General features: G+C 42.7%; 1 protein-coding gene across 1 annotated transcript in view; it reads left to right on the top strand.

The window, feature by feature from the left end:
* Positions 1-25,060, top strand: part of LOC117519325 (unconventional myosin-VIIb) — a 107,245-nt gene extending 82,185 nt beyond the window's left edge. The window contains exons 32-47 of the mRNA XM_034180680.1: positions 2,336-2,462; positions 2,576-2,742; positions 2,826-3,007; positions 3,099-3,220; positions 4,827-4,981; positions 6,770-6,923; positions 12,480-12,635; positions 12,922-13,027; positions 15,083-15,196; positions 15,909-15,996; positions 16,172-16,278; positions 19,043-19,228; positions 20,699-20,815; positions 20,957-21,040; positions 24,532-24,651; positions 24,753-25,060. Of these exons, the coding sequence (XP_034036571.1) occupies positions 2,336-2,462; positions 2,576-2,742; positions 2,826-3,007; positions 3,099-3,220; positions 4,827-4,981; positions 6,770-6,923; positions 12,480-12,635; positions 12,922-13,027; positions 15,083-15,196; positions 15,909-15,996; positions 16,172-16,278; positions 19,043-19,228; positions 20,699-20,815; positions 20,957-21,040; positions 24,532-24,651; positions 24,753-24,845 (2,078 nt within the window). The 3' untranslated portion in view covers positions 24,846-25,060. The remainder of the gene's footprint in view (positions 1-2,335; positions 2,463-2,575; positions 2,743-2,825; positions 3,008-3,098; positions 3,221-4,826; positions 4,982-6,769; positions 6,924-12,479; positions 12,636-12,921; positions 13,028-15,082; positions 15,197-15,908; positions 15,997-16,171; positions 16,279-19,042; positions 19,229-20,698; positions 20,816-20,956; positions 21,041-24,531; positions 24,652-24,752) is intronic.
* The last annotated feature ends 1,043 nt before the right edge of the window (positions 25,061-26,103 follow it).

Raw genomic sequence — 26,103 nt, 5'->3', positions numbered from 1 at the left:
CCCTCCTTAAAAATGTTCTCATGTACCCAGTATGATTGATGATAAATCATCATTTATTTGAAGAGAACAGGTTTTATATGGGGAGGTGGAAAAAAGTAATTATTACCAGAATTCCTGAATGATTTTTGTCGCATGTGAATGTGCCATGTCAAGTCATTATTACAACATGTGCACCAGTGTCAGTAAAGATTCAGACACCTAAAACAATCCATAGAAGTGAACTCGGGTTCTGTTAATCCCTCGCATCACTCACACAGCTGTATTCCTCCCCCGCACTATCCTACACTCAGCCACTGGAGATCGCTGTGCTCAAAATTGCTCACCACTCACACCAAAACAGCATTGTATTTAATTTTCAATAAAATATAGCCTGATATCAAAAGAAATGAACAGCCAAATCCACATTCAAGCAGAAAGAGTTATTTCAAGATGCGATAATGAAATAAAAAACAAGGCAATCTGTAAAATTCAAGTGAAAGATACATACTGCCTACTCTATCTGCACCAGTTACATTCAATTATTTAAATTTTGTAGATCATGATGTTGTTTCCACGGGGAAACAACCATCCACTGGAGAACCATCCAAGCTGTCTACAGTAAGGATGGAACTCTGTGGACCTCAACTGAGGATGTAATCCGCCGCTGGAAGGAGCACTTTGAGGAACTCCTGCATCAGATCGGTTAGCCGCTCCATGAGGTGTCATAACTTCCGATCGGTCAGTCGCTCCATGAGGCGTCATAACATCCAATCGGTCAGCCGCTCCTTGAGGCGTCATAACATCCGATCGGTCAGCCGCTCCTTGAGGCATCATAATAACTGATCGGTCAGCTGCTCCATGAGGTGTCATAACATCCGATCGGTCAGCCGCTCCTTAAGGCGTCATAACATCCGATCGGTCAGCCGCTCCTTGAGGTGTCATAACATCCAATTGGTCAGCCGCTCCATGAGGTGGCATAATAACTGATCGGTCAGCCGCTCCTTGAGGCGTCATAACATCTGATCGGTCAGCCGCTCCATGAGGCGTCATAACATCCGATCGGTCAGCCGCTCCATGAGGCGTCATAACATCCGTTCGGTCAGCCGCTCCTTGAGGCGTCATAATAACTGATCGGTCAGCCGCTCCATGAGGCGTCATAACATCCGATCGTCAGCCGCTCCTTGAGGCGTCATAATAATTGATCGGTCAGCCGCTCCTTGAGGCGTCATAACATCCGATCGGTCAGCCGCTCCATGAGGCGTCATAACATCTGATCGGTCAGCCGCTCCATGAGGCGTCATAATAACTGATCGGTCAGCCGCTCCATGAGGCGTCATAACATCCGATCGGTCAGCCGCTCCTTGAGGCGTCATAACATCCGATCGGTCAGCTGCTCCTTGAGGTGTCATAACATCCGATCGGTCAGCCGCTCCTTGAGGCGTCATAACAACTGATCGGTCAGCCGCTCCTTGAGGCGTCATAACAACTGATCGGTCAGCCGCTCCTTGAGGCGTCATAACATCCGATCGGTCAGCTGCTCCTTGAGGCGTCATAACATCTGATCGGTCAGCCGCTCCTTGAGGCGTCATAACAACTGATCGGTCAGCCGCTCCATGAGGCGTCATAACGTCCGATCGGTCAGCTGCTCCTTGAGGTGTCATAACATCCGATCGGTCAGCTGCTCCTTGAGGCGTCATAACATCTGATCGGTCAGCCGCTCCTTGAGGCGTCATAACAACTGATCGGTCAGCCGCTCCATGAGGCGTCATAACGTCCGATCGGTCAGCTGCTCCTTGAGGTGTCATAACATCCGATCGGTCAGCCGCTCCTTGAGGCGTCATAACAACTGATCGGTCAGCCGCTCCATGAGGCGTCATAACATCCGATCGGTCAGCCGCTCCATGAGGCGTCATAACATCCGATCGGTCAGCCGCTCCTTGAGGCGTCATAATAACTGATCGGTCAGCCGCTCCATGAGGCGTCATAACATCCGATCGGTCAGCCGCTCCAAGAGGCGTCATAACATCCGATCGGTCAGCCGCTCCTTGAGGCGTCATAATAACTGATCGTCAGCTGTTCCTTGAGGCATCATAACAAGCTGTTGTTTCTAATGACACCAACACGCGAACGAGAGGCTCTCTAACCGGACGTCTTGGTTTCAAGATGGCGACGCAACTTGAAAAGTGTCCACTGAGTGTAAAATATCAGTAATGGGAGCATGGCTTAAGATAAACAATCTGCTGTATTTGTGAAGGCTTTTTGTTGATATGAAACTTTTCTTGTGTGACTGGAAACAATTTAATTCCCATGAATCATGATTTATTGAGTTTCTCTGTTCTGTTCTACCTGTTTTTAGGGCCTCCACTGCTTAAGAACAAGTTTATTGTGGCTGTAAACTGGACTGGTATCACATTCCTGGACGAGCGAGAAAAGAGACTGCTAGTGCTCTCCTTCCCAGAGGTCACCGGGGTCAACACCGTGAGGTACATTTGCTTATTTTAACAGAGTCAGGAAGCTGGTCCTGTTTATTGGACTGCATTACAACTTGTTTGTGTTGCTGTAGCAGCTGTGCTTGAGTGTTGTGACCCTTGAACAGGGACGGGAAAGCGTGTGGCCAGGCGGTGTGTCTGCTGACCCTGAAAGGAGACTTCACTCTGAGCGGCTCCATGACTGAGGACATGGCGGAGCTGGTCTACATGTTTCTCAGTGGTCTGACTGAGCGCTCTCATTTTGCAGTGACCCTAAAAGAAGTCAGCAAGCAAGGTCAGTCTGTTCCACACTGAACTGTTATCCTCAAAGTCATTTGTAACTGCTGATTCACAGATGTTTGAATTGTGCCTCAACAGATGATCCCACATTCCTGAGCTTCAAGAAAGGTGAGCTCATTCTAATCATCAAAGACGATGACTTTTCCCCAGAACGTGGTTGGATAAAGGGACAAAATGAGCGTACCGGACAAATAGGAGCTGTCCCCACTGACGCCATCCTCATCCTGCCAACCCTCAGCAAACCCACCAACGAGGTCATGGTAAGGAGATAATCTGCTGTGCTCCCATGAGTTATGGTCCACCAGTCCTGTGATGTCGTAAAGTGGATGTGTATCTTTTTTTTTCCCCCAGACACTCCTTAACCTGTCTCCTAAAGACAGGAAGACCATCATAGAGGCCACTCAGAAAGAAACAAGTGCAGTAGAGAAAATGGCTCTTAGCACTTTGAAAGAATTCGCCCTCGAATATTTCAGGTATCTGCAAACAGTGTCCTTTTTGCCAAAAATGTCGTGTATCAACAACCAATCAGAAAATGTTGGGACATTATGGAAAATGCAAATAAAATAAAAAAATTACAATGATTGTTGCATTTCGTTTGACAGACAGTATGAGCCAAAGATATTGCATGTTTTATGTGGTCGACTTCATTTCATTTGTTAAGATATATCCATTCCTGCATTTCCGGCCTCCAACGCATTTCAAAAAGAAAAGTTGGATGGGGACAGTTTAGGGCTAGTAATGAGGTTAAAAAAATGAAATAAATATGTTATTTTAAACAGGTGATGCCAACAGGTGATCGGAATCATGATTTGGTACAAAAGCGGTATCCATGGACGGCTGAGTCATTGATGGAGACTCTCCAGTTTGTGGAAAAATTAGTGAGATATTTATTTAAATGTTTAAACCTATGTTCCTCAAAGAAAGAATATATTTGCATATTTTCCCCACTACAGTGACTTCTATTAAATAATTCAAGTAATCTGAAGGAATTTCAATATGTAAAGTGTAAAGGCGCAAACATAAGCTGAACACCTATCATGGTATCATGAACCATCATTCTTCATTAGCTGATGTAACCACATGGGCAAGGGATTAGTTTGGGCAAACCTGTGACAAGCACTACAATACAGAGCTACATTAACAAATGCCGCTTAAAATTTTATTGTGCAAAAAAGAAGCCTTATATTAACATTGTATAGAAGCGGTGTCGACTCCCCTCAGCTTGGAGGCATCTGGGTTAGATCATAGTGGAAATGTGTATTGTGGTCAGACAAATCAGTATTCGAGATCTTTTTATGGAAGAAATGCACGTTGTGTGCTCCATGCCAAAGATAAAAAGGACCATCCAGACTGTTATCAGCAACAAGTCCAAAAGCCAGAGTCTGTCATGGTATGGGGTTGGGTCTGTGCCCTTGCCAACGGTAATTTACACTCTGTGATGGCAGCATTAATGCAAAAAAGCACATTGAGATTTTAGAGCAACATATGCTGCCTTTAAGACAACATCTTTTCCAGCAATATTCATGCATGTTTCAACAAGACAATGCAAAACAACATTCTGCACACATTACCGAGGCATGACTGTGGAAAAACAAAGGGCTGCGTGAAGTCCTGACCTCTCCCCAATAGTGAATGTGTGAAGTATTTTGAAACAGAAAATACAGTGATGATTCCAGCACAACTTAAGACATTTTTACAAGAAGAATGGGACATAATAATACCTTAAACTCTTCATTGCTTGATATTGTCAATGCCAAAATGTCTTTTAGTGTTATGAGAAGGAATGGCCACATTACAAAGTGGTAAATGCTTTAGCATCCCAGCTTCTTTTGAAATGTGTTGCAGGCATTAACAAATAAACTAAAGTTGACCAGAAAAAAAAAAAAACATGAAATATCTTGGGATTAAAATGTTTGCAATGATATAAAATTCAAAGTAAATGTTAGAATCACTGCATACTTTTTCTTTCATTTTTTAAAATTGTCTCAAGTTTTTCTGACTTGGGATCATAGATACTTTTAAGCATATTTTTTTAATCTGCAGTACTGATTTCTCAGGTCTTCTGTCCTAACCCTACAGGCAGCCCACTCAAGATGTGAACCGTCAAGTGATTTCGAGGAATGTGGCTCCTGAGAGGCTGTGGGCGAACTCCAGAGAGCCAATCAGGCAACCGCTCCTTAAGAGACTGGTGGGCCACACAGAGCCCAGCCACAAAGCCTGCCTGGCCTTCACTGATATCCTCTAAACACTGGCATTGCACAAAAGGCAGTCATTTTTCTTCTTTTTTGAACTAAGTCTTTCATCTGGCTCCTATGCTATTCAGTGCTATCAATCAATCAATCAATCAACTTTTTTCTTGTATAGCGCCAAATCACAACAAACAGTTGCCCCAAGGCGCTCCACATTGCAAGGCAAGGCCATACAATAATTATGAAACACAGTCTACGTCTAAAGCAACATAACCAAGGGATGGTCCAGGGTCACCCAATCCAGCCCTAACTATAAGCCTTAGCGAAAAGGAAAGTTTTAAGCCTAATCTTAAAAGTAGAGAGGTTATCTGTCTCCCTGATCTGAATTGGGAGCTGGTTCCACAGGAGAGGAGCCTGAAAGCTGAAGGCTCTGCCTCCCATTCTACTCTTACAAACCCTAGGAACTACAAGTAAGCCCGCAGTCTGAGAGCGAAGCGCTCTAATGGGGTAATATGGTACTATGAGGTCCCTAAGATAAGATGGGACCTGATTATTCAAAACCTTATAAGTAAGAAGAAGAATTTTAAATTCTATTCTAGCATTAACAGGAAGCCAATGAAGGGAGGCCAACACGGGTGAGATATGCTCTCTCCTGCTAGTCCCCGTCAGTACTCTAGCTGCAGCATTCTGAACCAACTGAAGGCTTTTTAGGGAACTTTTAGGACAACCTGATAATAATGAATTACAATAGTCCAGCCTAGAGGAAACAAATGCATGAATTAGTTTTTCAGCATCACTCTGAGACAAGACCTTTCTGATTTTAGAGATATTGCGTAAATGCAAAAAGGCAGTCCTACATATTTGTTTAATATGCGCTTTGAATGACATATCCTGATCAAAAATGCTAGCATGAACTGGGTATTGGTTATGCCATGGAGTACAGCAACTTCAATGATTGTGTTGGTAGCAACAGGTTCTCTGACCTTCACTTTGCAGATGATGCTGTGTTTCTTGTGGGATCACTGGATGACCCTTTGCACAACTTGAGAAGCTGAGTGAGGAGTCAGACTGTTTGAGTTTACAGCTGTTTGTGATCAAGGTTGAGATTGTTTCTTTGAATGACTTCTTGGACTAAGCCATCCACGTCATGAGTGTCAAAATGGGTGACTTACTTATCTCAGTTCAACGTATGAGGTTGATAGACATCTGGGAAAAGCTCATGAGGTCATGGGACAGTGGTGTTTGGTAATGTTGGTATGTTTGTAGGTGAACCAAAGTCCAAGCCTTTGGGCTCTGGTGCTTACAGTCTTACTGTATGGTTGTGAGACTTGGACTTTAACCATTGATACAGGATGATGGATGGATGTCTTTGGTACTATGTCTCCCTGGAGAATCATTGGATGCCATTGGAATGACTTTGTGTGTAATAGTGGGTACTTTGGGAGACTCAGATGAGAGGGACTGCTTGCACTGTGCTGGTGCCTCAGTGTTGAAGATCCCAGCAACTGAACTATGCCAAGGAGATGGGCATCTCCTTGGCATAGTTCAGTTTATTTTGTACCTGAGTGTGCAAAATAAATAGTGACTTTTGGGAGTTGAGAATGGAAAACTGAGCTATTCTGCAGTTATTTGGAATCCAGGGTGTTTCTGGTGGTTGGTGGACACTGTGATATCCATGTATACTCCTAACCTTGACCTGGCATCCTGTCCTGACTCATCGTTTTACTAATTACTATTTCTATGGGGTTTCACTGTAAACAAACTGTCTACAGTTTAATTGATCATTTTGTGAGGCCAAGATGATTGTTTTTTTTTTCCTTTACGGTTGTGTACCCATCTTAAAGTATATGGGTGATTACCCAACTAAACAGATGCAGAGTCCTCTCGAGCTCACTGACCAGATCTTTGGACCCGCAACTGAAGATGAGACATTGAGGGATGAGATCTACTGTCAAATAATGAAGCAGATGACCAGCAACAACAACCGGTATGCTTACAGTGCATCCAGGAAGTATTCACTGAGCTTCACTTTTTCCACGTTATGTTACAGCCTTATTCCAAAATGGAGTAAATTCATTTTTCCCCACAAAATTCTATTGATAACACCCCATAATGAACATGAAAAAGGTTTTTTATTTTTTTGGAAAATTCATTAAAAATAAAAAACTAAGAATTGACGTGTACCAGCCCAATCTCACGTTTTGTTTTGTTTTGGGGTTTTTTTCATGTTCTTGTGCCGAAATGAGTCAAATTTTCGTAACAGGGTTTTTTTTTTAACTCACTAGTCCTAACCCTACTCCTACCCCCAACCCTAACCTTAACCATAATCTAATCTTACTCTTTCCTCCCACCCTAACCATAACCAACCCGACCCCCCCGCTTCACTTTTAATTTCGTGCAGCCATCACGGAAAGAATTAGAATGAATTCATGCTGCCGTGACAAAAATGAGGTGCTTTTGGTCATAATATCACGAACCAATAGATTAATGTATATTTCGTGCTGCTGAATCATGACTTGCCGTGACACCAGGTTGCGTGTACATAAGTAATCACACCCTTTGCTCACTACTTTGTTGATGCACCTTTTGGCACCAATTACAGCCTCAAGTCTTCTTGAATATGGTGCCATAAGCTTGTTGCACCTATCTTTGGGCAGTTTTGCCCATTCCTCTTTGCAGCACCTCTCAAGCTCCATCAGGCTGGATGGGAAGTGTTGGTGCACAGCCATTTTCAGATCTCCCCAGAGATGTTCAATCTGATTCAGGTCTGGGCTCTGGCTGGACCACTAAAGGACATTCACAGAGTTGTCATGAAGCCACTCCTTTGATATCTTGGCTGTGTGCTTAGGGTCATTGTCCAGCTGAAAGATCAGTGACATCTTCCTATATATGCTACAACTTTTAAATTGCAATTATTACAACTTTAAAATTGCAAAGCAATTCACATGATACAAAAGTCTCAAAAACTTTGCCAGAGCATTATACAAAAATAAGGTCCCTACCTAGCTAACAAAATAAAGTTCCCAAAACATTATAAGAACGTTTGTCAAATGTTATAAGATAAGATAAAACTTTATTGTACATAAAACAGAAAATCGACTTACATAAACTACTGAAGTCCCAAGACTTAAAACACATCAAACATTCGTCATAAAACACTCAGCATAAAATAATTTTAAAACTAGTGTGTGGTCTGAAACAATGTGTTCATTTGTTCATTTGTTATCAGAATGTTTGCTGTAAAATTGTTGGAATGTTTCAGGAAAGTTTTTTTTGTTTGTTTGTTTTTGTTTGCGTTTGTGTTTGTTTTTGGGTTCCCAGAACATTTGATAGTAATGTTAGCACACACATTTTGAGAACATTAGGCCTAATGTTCTGGGAACGTTTTTTAAGCAAAGCTTCTTTTTGGTTCCCATAACATTTGACAGTAACATTAGCACAAACGTTTTGAGAATGTTAGACCTACATTCTGGGAACGCTGTTAAGGAAAGTTTCTTTTTGGTTCCCAGAACACTCTGGTAACGTTACATGACGTTATAATGTTACATAACGTCACCTAAAGATATGTTTCATCCAAACATTCACAGAACATTCTGGTAACATTACCTAAAGTCATAGTCTTGTCATTGAAAGAAATTTGAAGTAAGAAAGACAGTGAGACTAGAATTAATATATTTGTCAAATTTCCCCCCATTATAAACATGACTTGTCAATATATAAAAGGAAGTAATGATGTTAGGTAAATATTCTAGAAATGTTTCTCATAAGGATAATCTAAATATAAACATATATAATGTTAGGAAAATGTTATGTTAGATGGGGTGGTGCCGTTGGAGTAAGCAGACAGTCAGTGCTGACACAGTAATAATAGCCATTGCAACCATGGTGTAATGTTGTGTGAAAACACTAAAAAATGAGGTTAGGACCCAATTGCAATAAGAAGGCCAGAATAAAAGAAGTTACAGTTTATTTTGACAACTGAAATGACTGAATTTGCAAGCCATGGAAGCAGGCACTGGAGGAAGGAAACGTCTGTTGGTGTCAAAAGAGAAGGTAGCTGTTTCCGAACCAGATGGTGGATGTAGCCAGTTCAAAACCAGAGAGAAACTGGTTAAACTAAGTTTCTGGCATATGTGGAGAGGAAGAACCGGGGTACAAATACAGGTGCAGGTGATTGCAAACAGGTGAGATGAGTCAGCTCTGTGATGTGGCCCTGGAGAGAAACAGGAAGAGAGGAGGAAGAGAGCAGACCTAGGCAACACAAAAGTGCAACATATTTACACGTTCCTTTGCTTTAAATACACAGTTTCTGATGGATGGTGCATGTGCTATACCCTTCTAGCTGGTACATTCCATGTCAGTAAACAAGTGTTTCTTTTCAAACTGTCTCTTGTCCTCCTGTTCACATTCTTTGCCAGAGAGGTCACAAGCTCCCCCCTCCCCCAAGGACTGCAGGTCCATTTTTGATTTCTATAGATACATGTAAATACCACTGACTCTCCTTTTTGGGGCCATGTTGACATTAATTCAGTAGTTTTGCATTCATTTTCTGCTAGCTGTCTGGGTCTGGGTGTGGGTCGTGGACCAAGCAGCTCATTCCACACTTCCTTATGCCTAGCCAAGTCCTCTAAAGTCTGATTTATGCTTTTACCACTCCGTAACTCCATGGCCACACAATGACGTTGATGTAGGTATGGCCGGTTTTGAAGTTCTCCGTCACGTTGATGGCTGTCGCACTGCAATTTACCATCAGAATAGTAGGGGGCATGACGTGAAGAACAATGCACAGATTTTCTTTCTGCCTGCACCGCTACTGCTGCAGGTCATTTTTTGCTTTTTCTGGACTAATTTATCCCCAACCACCTCCACTTCTTTATACAATCATTGACCTCCAAACCAGTGTTACGTGCAAATTGTCTCCATGAATTGCTGGTCATTTAAGCATCTTTGGAGTTTTTATATTCTGTGTTGGTCATATTTGTGGACATCTGCCAAATGTTCCACTATTTGATTTATGATTGAAATGTTATTGGCATGTACATTGCAAAAACTTTTATTCAGACTTTTTAATATGACGGGAGATGAAGGAGTGAAATCAGAAAAGTGACCAATCATAGCCCTTGCGCTCTCTGTCATTTCAACATGTAGTTTAAATTTTTGCGAGGTGCATGTTAGGCTACTGAGAGGAGCTCGGAAAGGGTACGTAGTGACGCAGAACCCTCTGCATCACTATGGAGCTGTAGAGACCGAGTACCATAAATCAGGCTTCACTCTTCCTGAGGGACTCCAAGGCGTTCCCTCAGGTGTGTCCTGGGTCTTCCGTGGGGCCTCCTCTCAGCTAGACGTGCCTGGAAAACCTTTCTAGGGTGATGACCAGGCAGCATCCTCACCAGATTCCCAAACCGCCTCAGCCATCTGCTTTCGATGTGAAGAAGCAGCGGCTCTACTCAGAGTCCCTCCCAGATATTAACACTTCTTAACCTTTTCCTGAGTGTAAGACTAAACATCCAGCAGAGAAACTTCATTTCTGTTGCTTGTATCCATTACACAAAGCTCATGACCATCGGTGAGCACAGGAGTAAATGGAAAATAGACTGCATTTATATAGCGTTTTTCCATCTGCATCAGATGCTCAAAGTGCTTTACAATTATGCCTCACATTCGCCTATTCACACAGACACATTCACACACCAATGTCAGGGTGCTGCCATACAAGGCGCTCACTACCCCCCTGGCGCAACTTGGGGATTAAGGACCTTGCCCAAGGGTCCTTATTAAATTTCCAGTCAGGCTGGGGTTTGAACCGAGGATCCTCTAGTCTGAAGCCCAATGTTTAACCACTAGACCAGGGGTGGCCAAGTTCGGTCCTCGAGAGCCACCTTCCTGACACTCTTAGTTGTCTCCCTGCTCCAACACACTTGAATCCAATGAAAGGCTCATTAAAGGTCTGCTAACGAGTCTTTCATTGGATTCAGGTGTGTTGGAGCAGGGAGACAACTAAGAGTGTCAGGAATGTGGCTCTCGAGGACTGAACTTGGCCACCCCTGCACTAGACCATCACCTCCACCACCTCAGTGTAAAATGACTGGTAAATTGGAGCCTCGCTTTCTGAGTCTGCTCTTTCTTCACCATGATGGTCCAGTACAGCGTACGCAGAACCTCATACGTAGCCCTAAACCATCGATTGATCTCATACTCCAACTTATACCCCACCCATGAACAATACCCCAAGATACATGGATTTGTTCAGTTGGGGCAATAACTTCAGAGGTATAACAGAGGCAGTAACACGGGACTGTGGTCTTTGATTTATCATTCTTGGCCTAAAACTTGTCCAGTGTATATACAAAGCAGAGATGTAATTGTTGGGTATTTTCTCCTCCAAACATTTTTAAAACCTTTAACAAGACAGAGTCAAGAAACACCAGTGAGACAGAAAGTCAAATTTTACGCGCGGAGTGCAGTCAGGCTGTACACCAAGGCTACACTAAAGTCTGGCCTGCTTTTCCGCTCTTTTTATTAAGAGACGCCCTCATCACATAAACAAAAAACTTGTCCTAAGGGTGGGGGTGATGACGCAAGACAAGTTTCTTCCCGTAACATAAACGCATACGTCAATAAGTGCAGCTGTAAGGAAGAACACTTTCTTTTACACAGGTCAGCACATCTCGTTCGTCTGTTGCAGTTGCTGTTCTGCATCTGCCTGAAGTGTCCTGTCCTTCACACTCCTTCACACTAAGCACCACATCACAACAGTCAAAACGTTCTCTTACTCCCAGTCATTAGAGGCTGCGAAAACAAAGTTATATTATAATAATAAGTACATCCAGCCCTTCATTCCCAGCTCAGATTGACCCCAGAGTGCTAAAACAAAATTGAATTCTCAGGCTTGGTTAAGACAGGTGCAAAACAGCACAACACCGTTCTCATGAGAAAGAAGACAAAGCTAAAACAAGGTTGAATAACACGTACATTCTCAGGGTGAAGTGCAAAACAGCACAACACCGTTCTCATGAGAAAGAAGACAAAGCTAAAACAAGGTTGAATAACACGTACATTCTCAGGGTGAAGTGCAAAACAGCACAACACCATTCTCATGAGAAAGAAGACAAATGTACAAATGTTTAACAGTGATAACATATATACAAAATCTTTAACAGTAATAATGAGGTCACCAAAGTGGACACCCTCCAATCCCTGATTATTCTTGACCATGTTGACATATTTTAGTGAAATAATTTGATATTTGTTATCGTTTTATGAAGTATATTAGTTTAAATTGTGATATTGGTACAGTGTGACAAATCGGGGCTTGTCTAGGCAGCAACATGTAAAGTAGAACTTTTGCGTGCATGCCATTTATGAAGACTTATTGTGAATCACAGGGCCGCTGTGGCCACAAGGGTGCTGTTGGTTGTGAAATTTTAAATATTTTAGCATTATTCTGCTATGATATTGTGTGTGCATGAGAGGGGATTTACAAATATGCTCCCAAACCTCATTTTTACAGAGTGTTAAATAAGATGACTTTTCTGTTGTGCAGGTTCAGCTTGGAGCAGGGCTGGCAGCTGCTGTGGCTCTGCTGTGGTCTGTTTCCTCCCAGCCAGGTTCTGCTGAAGCACACTAAGCGTTTCCTGGAGTCTCGGCGCAAAGAGACGCTGGCCTCGGACTGTCTGCAGCGACTGCAGAGCACACTGAGGTACACGACAGTGTTATCAGTCACCCGTGGGTGTGGGTGAGGGGCCAGCTTCTGCTTCTAAACAATGACATAATAACAGTTAGAATGTAGATATATTTGTACAGGAACATATACATCCAAAATGTGGCATATTCTAGATTCATTGAGGGTAGGCTGGGAATTTTTCTTTACTTCCACCTCAAACTTTTCTTGCCACAAACCATCTTGTGACCTCTTTTGCTCTTTTATCTGAGCTGTTTTAAAAGCTCCATTGAAGCACTGACACTGATGTGCTGTCCTGCTGCAGGATGGAGCCCAGGAAGCTCCCACCGCATCAGGTGGAAGTCGATGCCATCCAACAGAACAGCACTCAGATCTTCCACAAAGTTCACTTCCCCAATGACACAGAGGAGGTATGAAAATGTTCAATTCAATGTTATTGTCATTATATATCATGTATGGAGCATGTAGAATGAAAAGTATTATGTGCTGCTAAAACAAGTACAATTATAAAGAATAAATAAATACACATGAAAAAAAAAGCTACAAAATAAATAGATAAAGAAATGAATAAGGTAAATAAGGTTCCAATAAGATCTTGATGAAGGTGATTATTATGAAAGATTAGAATTCTAAAAACAGCAAGTGTTCAACACATGCCGAGTGCAGTTAGTGCAAACAACACAGTAATGCTGTGTTTACACATAACGACGGCACGTCATGAATGCCACGAAGTATACATTCTTAGCCGCTGATCGCAAATGTGATGATTCGGGGCAGAGGCATCAGGTGTCCTTAGGAACTGTTGCAACCTCTTACCACACGTAATCATTAATGGCACGTGTTGCTGGCGAATTATCAGGAACCATTACACACAGTCAAGAATAATGTTCCGTGCTGTTGCGCACACACACCCATATTCATCCAACTGTCAGTTGCTGAACAGTTCAGATTGCTCCAGTTTGTTCCTCAAAATCCACAGCAGAAGAACTTTGTGGCTCCATGCTTAGTTGGGCTCTGTGCCATGAAGTGGTGCTGAGAGGAGGAGGAGACAGAGAGAGCCAGATGTGTGGCTGCACGTGGCTCTGGTTTTGCTTGTTTTCCCAAACATCAGGCACAGCAGCAGCAGGTAGAACACCTGTAGGAGCATGCTGAGGAGCACTGGAACAAGACTTTTAGCCGACTTGGCATCACTGTGCTCCTTCAGCATACTACAGCAATGAAACTGAATGCGGTGCAGCAGGGTTTAATTGTGCGCACGTCAGAGAAGAACGCTGTCACGCTCTATTAAGGATCACCACTAATCAAGACGGATCAACACGCTCAGTTGCGACCTCCACGACGTGAGCTAAAATGAGAGTGGTGCGTGACATTTGTGGAAGATTTTTTGACAGCCAAAAACATGCTCCACAAAAATCACAAATATCACGCACCAACACGCACTATTAAGAAACCTATTCAGATGCGTCAAGTCACGTTAAGAATGTCAGGAAGTTGCCAAGAATGACGCAGATATGAAATTCGTAACATGTCCTGCCTATGTGTAAATGCACCTTAATATAAACTGTAAATGTAGCAGCAGCAACAGCAGTGCAGAGTGACTGAGGGAGGAGCAGGGGTATTGTTAATGGGGGGGGGGTGACTTGAAGGTCAGAGGTCAGAGTTCAGGTCTCTTATGGCATGAGAAATAAATCCTGGTGATTCCATTGTACGTGTGGGAGGGATCTTTGCAGATGGTTTGTGTCCTCTTGAAGCAGCACTAGCTGTGTGTGTCCTGTTGTGTTGGGTGTTGCTCATTTGTTGTGCCGTCTTGAACACACGCTGGAGGGGCTTCCTGTCTGAAGGTGTGCAGGTGCCATAGCACATAGAAATAGAATCCCAATGGTACTTGTGTAGAAGAGTCTGGCCTTCTTCAGCCTTCTGAGGAAGTTCGGACATTGTTGAGTCTTCTCTGCAGCAGATGTGTTCATAGTCCATGAGAAGCCCTGGTGACATGTTCCACCTCAGTGCTGTGATGTATAGGGGGCTATGGAGGGTGAAGAACTTCCTGAAATCGATAATGTGGGTTTTTTTTTGGGGTGGGGGGTGGGGGGTGGGGTTATGGATAGGTTGTTGATGGAGCTCCAGTGGAGCTCGATAAAACCAGATGCTGAATCTTCTCCCTGTGGCCAGGTTTGTTGTTGTTCATGATTTGTCCCACCACTGTAGTGTCACCACAAACTTAATAAGTGTGTCGGTGTTGCAGAAGGGCACACAGTCAGTAGAGGATGGGGCTCAGCACGCACCCCTGTGGGGAGCTTGCACTTGCAGTCAGTGTTGATGTGATTTCTGCCATTCTAACAGAGTGGGGTCTGATAGGACGGGAGAAATCACCTGTGTACCTATTTACCAGTCCAGACAAGAAAAGCTTATTTTTGAACATATTTGCATATATTTTCACTCAACAGGGACTTTTTCATCTTTTTCAGATATTTGAAGTATCAACCAACACCAGGATCAGAGATCTCATCCTGAGTATTGCCAAAAAACTCAGTCTGGTTTCAGCAGATGGCTTCAGCATTTTTATCAAAATGCAAGACAAGGTTCATTTTGCTGTTTTTGAATTTTTATCTTGATACTGTGATTTAAAGGGATCATATTGTGCTAAATTAAGCTAAGTTTAAAAGCTAAAAAACAGGAAATGGATTTGCTGAAACATACTCATAACCCAAAGTCAATGTGCTGTTTAACAAGTGTACATCGAGACCGCCTTTAAGGGCCTCGCTCACCGGCACCTTAGTGATTTTCCTGTATGATTGGGGAATTGAACCTATGACCATCTGACAAGCATGTTTCTCTGATCCTCCAAGACCAACATTTCTGTGTCTGAGAGTCCTACAATCCCACAAGGGCCCCAGTTAGTGTTTTTTCCTGGAGTCAGCAGATCCTTCTCTGCAGTCACCGGAACTTTCCCCAGCATCAGTCCAAACACACGATTCTATAAATTTTCAAATATAAATCTCACCAACCAACTTCAACAGCCCTGCACCACCCTTGGGGGTTGGGGGCCCTGATTTGTTACAATTGTGTAGACACACAGCCCCCCCCCCCCCCACACACACACACACATATGCAACTGCTTATTATCGATTTAGAACATGTGTGTGGAAAAGCTTGGTATTTTTAGGCACATGAGGACATCTGTTGGCTTGATGACGAGGTGTATATTATGACCCCTTCAAGGCATTTTGATATAAACACTCACGGAATATGACCAATTTGTCATTAAAAAGTCTGTAATTGTTCTTATTTCAGGTTCTCAGTTTAAATGACACAGCCTACTTCTTTGATAGTCTGAGACAAATTACTGACTGGTCCAAGAAAGCCAAGAGGATCAAAGAAGGTAAAACAATGTTTGGCAGTGACGGAAGTTCTCTGTCAAACGACAAAGTCTGGGATAAAATCATGTTTCACCCCAAATCCAGAAATCCTGTTATACCAAGAAACCTTTCTTCACTGAGATATTAACTGTACTGCCAGTTGGACTCTTGATGGTTCTTTATGTGCTTGTTCTGCAGGTGGCCCGGTCAACATACCCTACCTCGTGTTCTTTATGAGGAAGTTATGGTTCAATGTGATCCCTGGTAGAGACATGGAGGCTGATCTGGTCTTCCATTTCCCCCAGGTAACTCCCAGTGATGCAGCTCAGACACTGTTCCACACCGATTAGTATTTACACAAAATAAGGAAGCCACATCCTGTCATGAACAAATTGCTGCTTGTCACAGAGTTGAAAATGTAGTGAAGAAAACATTCTGATCCCATCTGCTGCCCTTAGACCAGAAGTTATCAGTTGTGCTCCTGAAGAGCTCCTGCCCTGCAGGTTGTCCAACTCTCTGCTCTACCCACTGCTAATTAACTATGTCAGGTGTGCTTAGCCAATCAGTATCTAGGAAAGACCAGCCTCCATGGTTACATCAAGTAGACATGGAAAACAGGTAAGGCAGATGTTCTCCAGGACCAGGGGGGTGACCATTGCCTCAGTATGAAGGGCATTCATTTATTTGGTTCTGAATAATTGCTTTGAGATTATAAAAAAAAAAAAAACAACAACAAACATCTGCCACCCAGCACCAAGTAGCATGGTGAAGCACTAGTATAATTTCTAGTTCACACTGACAGAGTTGCTGTTTTTTTTTTTTAGGTTCACCACCATGTTCTTTAAACAGAATGAACATCTGCAATTCTGTGGGTGTGTTGACCCAAATCTGGGGTTTGGTCATGTGCAGATCTGGCTGATCATATCGTCTGTCACTAGAAAGCTGTGACACCTTAATCTAGCAAATACCTGCTCTAATGTCAGGCATAGTCAGGTCTCCCATGATGGGTCCACACTGTGCACAGAGGTGTCAGTACATCAGAGGACCATGAAACTGAACTGAGCACAAAAAATTAACAATGAATTAAAAGTCATAGCTAATGTAAAAAAAAAACACACAAAAAAACAAAAACAAAAATAAACCAACAACTGGCTTGGAGGGAAACTGTTTTCACAGGGGGTCTGCACTTGAAACACGGATTGAAACAAGACCATAGATTGCTGATAATAACATGCATAATAACCTGTGCTTTGACACCAGAACAAACCACAAACACTCATCACACACTCTAACCTAAACAGAAAAAGAACAACCAAAGTGCACCAAAGCAAAAGTCCAGTTCAAGACAGATTGAATATTTCTCAGCTTACCTTAAGAAGTACTACAATACTTTTTAAGTCAGACGGATCTCGAGACTTCCATTCATTCACGAACTGGCGTGTGAGGTCCATCTCAAAGGTGAAATGTGTGTCGCCTTGGATTTCCCCATCTGTTGGGGTCCTCAACACAGACATCTCTTGAAATCATTATTGCCTGTTGAAAACAATAGTGTGTTAAACTGCACTGATGCTAATCTGCACAGTACTGACAGTGTATCTACACCTCTATAAGACTTGAATTACCCCTGGGGATAAATAAAGTTTTCTTGATTCTTGAATGAACCATGGACAGAGAAATGTGCCCTATATACAAAATGTCACAGCTAACACTCCCTCTCTATGCACGTGATACTCCACAGCTGAGTTTCCCAAAGTAACGACTTATTTTGACACAAAATCCCAAGGATCCCCAGAAGAGACTTGCATTGCCAGCACCTCTGCAGGCAATGCTGTGATCTTTCTGGAATCAAAGGATACTCTGATTGCAGCATGTGAGAGGCTGAGTGAGAAATTAAAGATTCGAGGTTTGCAATTGTCCTGGATCAAGACTAAGATCCCTTGACAGGAGAGGTGTATCTGTATGTTGGAAAAGTGTTGAACTTGTAGAGACAGTCACTTATCTTGGCAGTGACATCATATCTCTGGGTCCTCAGCCTTTGTGATTAACATTAAGGAAGAGCTTCTGATTAGTTTGTGAGCACATCACTATATTTTCATATTTCATGATATTTTCTTTGTTTAGTTGCAAATTAAGGATCTGTTTTACAGGTAAAATGTACCTAAACAATGTGTCATAAACATTTCTGATCTTCAGCTGAGCCTTTTATGATCACAAAGGGATTTCATATATCGGTCTGAGTGAACTCCCCAGTCCTTTTAAATATCTCTTATATATAAATATTGGGCCAAAATCTTGTCCTCGGCCTGTGGGTTGGGCTTAGATTTTCCCCCAGACAAATTCATTTAATTTGTCAGTGCTTAACCTTCAGTCCTTTCACCACGTCACATGAAGTCAGACCTGCAGCATGCTGGTGCTGTGCTTCACTGCATCCTCGACACCACGGGAACGCATTGCATCCTGGATGGCAACCACCCAGGCAGACAACCGGTCCTTCCACACATCTCAAAAATAACCATCTATCTGCCACAGCCAGGTGAAGTGTGGGCATCCCCTTGGCCTTCTCCAGCCACCTGGGTCCTTTCACTCAGGAAGAATGAACATCTTCCACTGCTGTCAAATTTGATCCAGATGGGATCAAAACGCAGTAATTTATTCTCGCCCACACACACACACACACACACCGTATATCACAGTAGTATTCCTCATGAGTGTGACTGTTTGTACTGAACCAGACTGAGACATTCATGGTATTTATACTACATGAGTAGTGATTGATTTGTAATGAAATATTGTAATATTTTGGGATATGCATTTTCTATTCTTTGGAGCTGTTGGTTGTAATTTGTAAAGTTCAAATAAAAAGTTTTAGCTCATATTTAATAATTCTAGAATATATAAAATGTCCACTTTCTCAAGTACCTGACCAAGAATATTGTTTTTTCCCCCTACATTATTCACATTTTTTGAGAAGCACCTGTATATTCTCAAATGTCCATCTATGTGGTATGAGTTAAGGGTACTATGGTTAACAGGAAGTAATTTGATACATGGCCTATCTGTCTTTTTCAGGAGCTGCCAAAGTACCTGAAAGGTTATCATGTTTGCACCAAAGAGGATATGATCCACATAGCAACTCTGCTCTTCAAAATAAAGGCCAACAATGACAAAACCCAGCTGGTTACAATTTCCAAGATCCTGAAGGAGCTGGTGCCTGCTGACCAACTGAAGGCCATGTCTGAAAATGAGTGGAAGAAGGTTTGGCAAGTTTTATTTTTAATCACATGAGGCAGAGAAAATTAGTCAATTTGATCCTTCTCTCTCTCTCTCTCTCTCTCACACACATTTCATTTCATTTCAGTGGTGCTTTATTGACATGGAAAACACATGTTTACATTGCCAAAGCAAGTGTTACATACAGCAAAAAAAAAAAAAAAAAAAATTAAGAAGATGTACATACAGTTAACAATATTGTACAGTAAATAAATGTGTGTAAACAGGAAGTGTGGGATTGAAATACTAGCAACATTTGTGCTTTCGCTGTAAAAATATACTTTGCTATAAAATATGTTATACACACACACACACACACACACACTCATTGTCAACCGCTTAGTCCAGTTGAGGGTTGCGGGGGACTGGAGCCTATCCCAGCAGTCATAGAGCGTGAGGTGGGGTACACCCTGGACAGGATGCCAGTCTGTCACAGGGCCACATATAGACAAACAAACACATCCACTCCCACACACACACCTACGGACAATTTAAAGTTTCCAATCCAGCTAACCTGTGTGTCTTTGGATGTATGGGAGGAAGCCGGAGCACCCGGAGGGAACCCACACAAACACGGGGAGAACACACAAACTCCACACAGAAAGGCCACAGGTGGGAATCGAACCCATGGCCTTCTCACTGTGAAGCAGCAGTGCTAACCACTAATCCACCGTGCTGCCCTAAAATGTGTTATATTATACATGAATAAAGTAACATAGCAGTTTAATCTACTGTTTTGCGTTCACTGTGGTTTATGTCCATTGCACCTTCTTTTCGTGTCGCGGCAGCTCACAAACCTTGCTGCTGTGTTTGTACATTATTGTACTTCACCCAACAGATACCGACGTTTTTTGATGCTGGTCATGCTCTCTAAGTCTTTTTGGGTGTTTTTGATCTGTGGGAAGTATGTGTCTCTGATGTCTTGGTACAGCGGGCAGGTGGTTAGAAAGTGCAGCTCCAGCTCCACCTTGTGTTGTGAGCAGTGGGTGCACAGTCTGTCTGTGGCAGCCTTTCTCCACCGTGAGGCTGTGCTCACTGAGTCTGTACATGGTTAAGGATTTCCTGAGCTTTGGGTTGGTCACAGTGCTCAGGTATTCTGCCATGGAGTACTGTCTGTTTTGGGCCAAATTGCATTCTAATTTACTCTGGTTTTTGGTTGATTTTTTTTCCAATGCGTCACATTGTTAATTTTTGTTTTCTAATAATTTGCTTTAGTCTAACAGGGTTTGTGTTTGGTGGCTCTGCTTGTGTTTATGTAGAGATTCCCAGAACCAGCTGGCTGAGGGGGCATCTCTCAGCCTATGTCAAAATGTTCAAAGGACTCTTTTATCGTAGTTTACTCAGAATGTTGCTCAAAGGCCAGAGGACTTCTAGAAAATAATTAACATTAAAGCCATACAAAAACTGATGACTCAGAAAGAATATCATGTGAAACTTTCTTGATTTTTATTCCAGAAAATTGCTGCTTCTTTCAACAAACAAACTGGTCTGACTGCTGGCGAAGCCAAAGTGGCATTTTTGAAGGTGCTTTCCCGCTTACCAACGTTTGGCTGTGCATTCTTTGAAGTGAAGGTGTGTACACGGCACAAGTGACACTTTAGTGTTTGTTTACCTGATGATCGCATTATTGCTTTCTGTGTACAGAAAGTAAATTACTGTCGTTACTGCAAAAAAAAAAAAAACGGTTTCTTCTCTGTCTTTCTTGTTTTTCAGCAAACATCAGAACCAAATTTCCCAGACATTGTGCGAATTACCATCAGTAAGCACGGAGTGACAATCATCCACCCCAAAACCAAGGTTAAAAACTAATCCGTAGTCATTCGACACATCTCCAAAATGAATCCCCATCTGGAACTGGATGAAACTGTATTTACAAATGTAATAATTTATTTTAATTCTTTGTCTCTATATGTCATTCTGCAACTCAAATCAGAAAAGATTGGGACGATATGGACAATGCACCCCCCCCACACACACACACAAAACACAAATAAATAAAATAAAATAAGGGGGAAAACAACTCTACAGTGATTCCAACATTTAGTTTGACTTTTATTTCATTGTACACCCCATGAACCCAATATATTTCATGTTTTGTGTGGACAACTTCATTTCATTTGTTAATACTCTGTACATCCATAACATTCCAAAAAAATTGTGATGCTAAAACATTTGCCAGTTTGTAACAGTCCTATTCCTTCTTATAACACTTAAGACATTTTGTCATTGAAGTTGCCAAGCAATGAAATGTTGCAGGTGTTATGTTGCCCTATGCTTTGTCCAAGCACGTCTTAAGATGTGCAGCACTACGGGGTCCAAACATTCTCTATTGGGTGCAGGTCAGGACTTCAGGCAGACCAGTCCAGTACCTTCTGTTTCTACAACCATGCCTTAGTAATGTGTGCAGAAAGTGTTTTTGCATTGTCTGGTTGAAAAATGCATGGACATCCCTGGAAAAGTTATCATCTTGTAGCCATCTTGCCCTGAAATCTCAGTGTATTGTTGTGCATTCATGCTGCCATCACAGAAGTGCCAATCACCTTTTGGTATGGTTGACCCGGGAACAGACACATAGGGCCCAAAGTGCAGACACAACCTGGAGAGAGAGAACGGTTTTTACAGTTTATTTTGGGTGATATGCAGGTAGGCTTGGCTGGAGTGTTCTGATAGCAGAGGACAGAAACAGCTGGGCAGGGCAAGCAGAGAAGTTGGGTGTGGCAGATCACAATGGAGAATGAAAGGTCTGGCAGCGTCTGGATGTCTGCGCTGCAGTGGCTTGATTGCATATTAGCTGCAGGTGAGCAGACCCAGCAGCTGCCAAGGACCAGACGGGCAGGGCAGAGGAGGGAACACAGAGTCTGCGCCCAGCAGCACATTGACAGACTGAGACAAACATGACACACCAGGAAGGGGAAAACAATAAGACACATAAGGAAAGGGGAAGGCAAAAGCCTAAACCCTAACACCTTTGCCAAGGTGGGGTTTTAACATTGAAAACTCCATTTAATGTATATTTTCCATTTTATATAACAGCTGAGTGGATCCTTGTCATTTGATTGGTGCTTTTTTCTATCTCACGTGACATGGATTATTCGTCCCATTTGTGTTGCGTTGCATTTAGAGTGCAATTTGGTTGCATTTAGTGTGCAGATTTAGTGTGAATGACACTTCTGAGATAGGTGGGTGTTGCTAAATGTTCAACACTTTTGCCATGTACAGATATATTTCTGATGGCTGAGTCAAGGAAATCATTGAAAGCCTGGTTGTTGGTCATGATTCATTACAGTTACAAACCCAGACACAGCACTCCCATTCCCAGCTCAGCCTGCAATCAGGGCATCCACTTAATTCACAAAGAAGACATCATCATCCATGAATTCAAAATCGTCAACAAATGAGCCTAAGCCACTGATTTGTTGAACCATACCCAACACCCAGTCCATCCATTGAACAGTCTAGAAGCCAGAATATATCTCTGACAAATGCCAGTATTCCCTGGGGAAAAGTCAGTGATTCTGCTCCCACGTCATACAGCACTTACAGCACCTGTGTATCAGCTGGCTCTGATGTTCAACAGTTCCTTGAGGACCCCACTAATTTACAGGATTCCCCAGAGAGCAAGTTCTGTTGAGGATCTGTTTATAAGGGCCCCTTCACACATAGTACGAATGTGGTCAAATTGCGCATGAAGCAGGAATCGTATGCAATATGTGTAAAATTGTAGCTGCCTCTAACGCCTCGTACACCTGTTGCTACAACTATTTGTACACACCAGTGGCTGAAAGACAGTGTTCGCTGTGAGAGCCCACCAAACGCTCTCGCGGCAGGTGTCGGTTAAATTACAGCTGACATACACATCTAACACCACTTGCTTGGCACTTCAAAAATCTGTGGCCATTCGCGCTGTTAGCATGACAACAGTCAGCAGACAATCACTGTAGAGCTGGATGTGAAATTTAACTAAGTGCCCCGCAAGTGTGGCTTTGCAAACAGACACACTGACACATTGATGTGTTCACTGAACTGACAGGGGGTGTGTCCACCCACAGGAGATCTGTGGTTCTGGACGTCATCGCTGGGGAACACATACTGTGTTTCGACGGACATGAACTAACAACTGTACACTGTGACACGCGTGTGTCTGCCTGCTGTCCTCACGTGGACATGCATAAAAACATATATGGCTGTTGCAATGGGCTGCAGTGAATGTGCGCACGGTGCGCACATTGGAAGCTACCCCAGGTGGAACGGACTGTCAGATCATAACACAGCGGGCGATCTGAATGTCATCTCACCCACGTGAGCTCTGTTCCAAGTGGTGTCTGTCCTGCAGCGCACTGTCCACAAGACACGTGTGTCGGGCAGGAGAAGTGCGCTGGACCAGCTGAACTTGCCGCCAACAGATGTGGACATAAGAGCGCCCTGCTTCTCATTCATGTCATTTCATGACTGTACGTCTGTGACCATGGGTCATCTACAGAGGAACAGACGGATCATACTTGAATTGCCTGATTGATAAGAGGGATTCAGTAAAATTTGGTGTTTTTATATGGTGTGTGGTTTTATTTTTTCTTAAATATGTCCATGTCCTTCTTGATATAAGGCATTTTCCCAAACCTTTTACAGGATAGTGATGGTAGCTCAGTGGTAAAGTTTGTGGCTGGCAATCAGAGCTTTTGGAAAGTGCATGTTTGAATCCTGTGGGTGGCGTTGTATTTTTTTTAAATTTTCATAGCAGCTGTGCGATGTGGTTACACATGCTGCAGCTGCTCGCGCTGTGTTTTCGTGTGCATGAAATCGTCGCCGCGTGTATTTTTTTTTTTCTTCACAGTACGTGTAACCACATCGTGCAGCTGCTCGCACTGTGTTCCCACGTGCACAAAACCGTCACAGCGGCATCGTTCACGCCTGCCTGTCAGCTCGATGTTTTCGTGGTTCACTCATTCGAGCTGTTCCGCCGTGAGTCACCCTGAGTTGTGCTTATTCGTACTATGTGTGAAGGGGCCCTAAGATGTGTTCTTATTATGCTGCCTACCTCTGACAAGGCCCAAAATGCCACACCTCACCATGCTACCAAAACTTTAGAAATTTCCCAGATCTGCCTGATAATCAACAATTGGTTCCTTTTAAATGCTAGAATTATATCAACTTATGGTGAATATGTCAGCATGTCAGCAAAACAGGACCTAGGCAGGAAGAAAAACAAATCAACACCAGTGTGTTGAACAGCTTGTGAAATCTGCACTCACGTACAGTATTATTACTAACAGGCATTGTCTTTTATCAAGGATGTTCTGGCAAACCATCCATTCAACCGCATCACTAACTGGTGCAGTGGCAGCACCTACTTCCACATGACTGTGGGCAGTTTGGTCAAAGGCACCAAATTCCTGTGTGAAACCTCTCTGGTAAGAAGTGCCAGACTTCTTCATGCTAACACAAGGGCTTTGACCTAATACACAATAAACCAGTGAGTCGTGTCATCAACATATGTGTCTTCTCTCCAAAGGGTTACAAGATGGATGACCTCATAACATCCTATGTCAATATGTACCTCAGAGAGAGACGGGTGGCACAGACCAGGAACCAGCGCTTCAGTTGAGCGTTGAGCACTTTAAGGAGCCTGATGACGTCACTCTACAGCTACACATTTAAGCACAGAGTTCAGTTTTTAAAGTGCAATCAATATTGTTGTGACAAAACATTTTGATTTATTGTGTTGTTTGCATGTTGTTTGAGATTTCTCAAAGTTCACAGAATGCTGTTATAGATCCTTTAGATCATCAGCGACAGGGTAAAACTCATTCCAGCTGTCAAGTCAGTTGGAGTAACATGACCAGCAATAGCAATATGTCCAAAACTCGAGTGTGTCTCATTGCATGTTGTTCAATTCCATTTTCTCCCTCAATGTCAGTTTTGATTGCTTCATATTAAAACCCATCATACTAAGAGATTTTTGCGTGGAGCTATTGGGCCTCATGTATCAACGTTGCGCACATGTGGCGTAAATTTACGGTGTAAATTTGAAGTACACCAAAGTTGCCGTGACATGTATCAAGCAGTGCGCACCTGCCCATTTCCGGCATATGCCCGACGTGACCTTGATAAATGCGGCGGGTGAAAACAATCATAATTATAATGAACACGCCCATAAATATTCAGATTCCGCTTCAGACACACCCTCATTTTACGACATGGAAGCCAGGAAGACGGCAAAGAAAAAGAACTCGACCATTCATGACGCGTGCCAATAGAGCGTCAAAAGCGGCCGTTGAATTAATTGTTTTGTATTATAATCAAAAAAGTGTTACAGTGGTCCCTCGTTTATCGCGGGAGTTACATTCTATCTAAAAATAGCCCGCAATAAGCGAAGTCCGCGAAGTAGTCAGCGTTATTTTTTACAATTATTATAGACGTTTTAAAGCTGTAAAACCACTTTATACACTTTTCTCAATCAGGCATGAACATTTTCTCACTTTTCTCTCGTGTAAACACTCTCAAAGTTCAAACCTTAGTAGACAAATAAGACCAACCTGTTTTCAGGCCCAAACATTTGTTTGAGAAATAAAAATAGAACGTTTTCCTATAAATAATTATGATGGCTTTTAGAACTAACGAATTTAATTTTAACGATCAACCTACGAGGTTGGACACATAAGAAATTATTAATAGTGACTGACCAGTATTTCACAGTTCCTCTGATCGCACCTCTGCGTCCTGGCGCCGCGCCTTTTCCACTGAGTCACACCTCGGTGCAGGTGTCTTTTTCCGAGTGACGAACGCAATTATGGGTAATTGTTGGCGCTCTTTTTTCTTCTGGGCGAGAAGATTCTTATAAACAGACATGCTGAACACAATGC

Source organism: Thalassophryne amazonica, chromosome 10 (genome assembly GCF_902500255.1).
Source record: "Thalassophryne amazonica chromosome 10, fThaAma1.1, whole genome shotgun sequence".
Taxonomy (NCBI): Eukaryota; Metazoa; Chordata; class Actinopteri; order Batrachoidiformes; family Batrachoididae; genus Thalassophryne; species Thalassophryne amazonica.
This window is presented reverse-complemented; position numbering and strand designations above follow the sequence as displayed.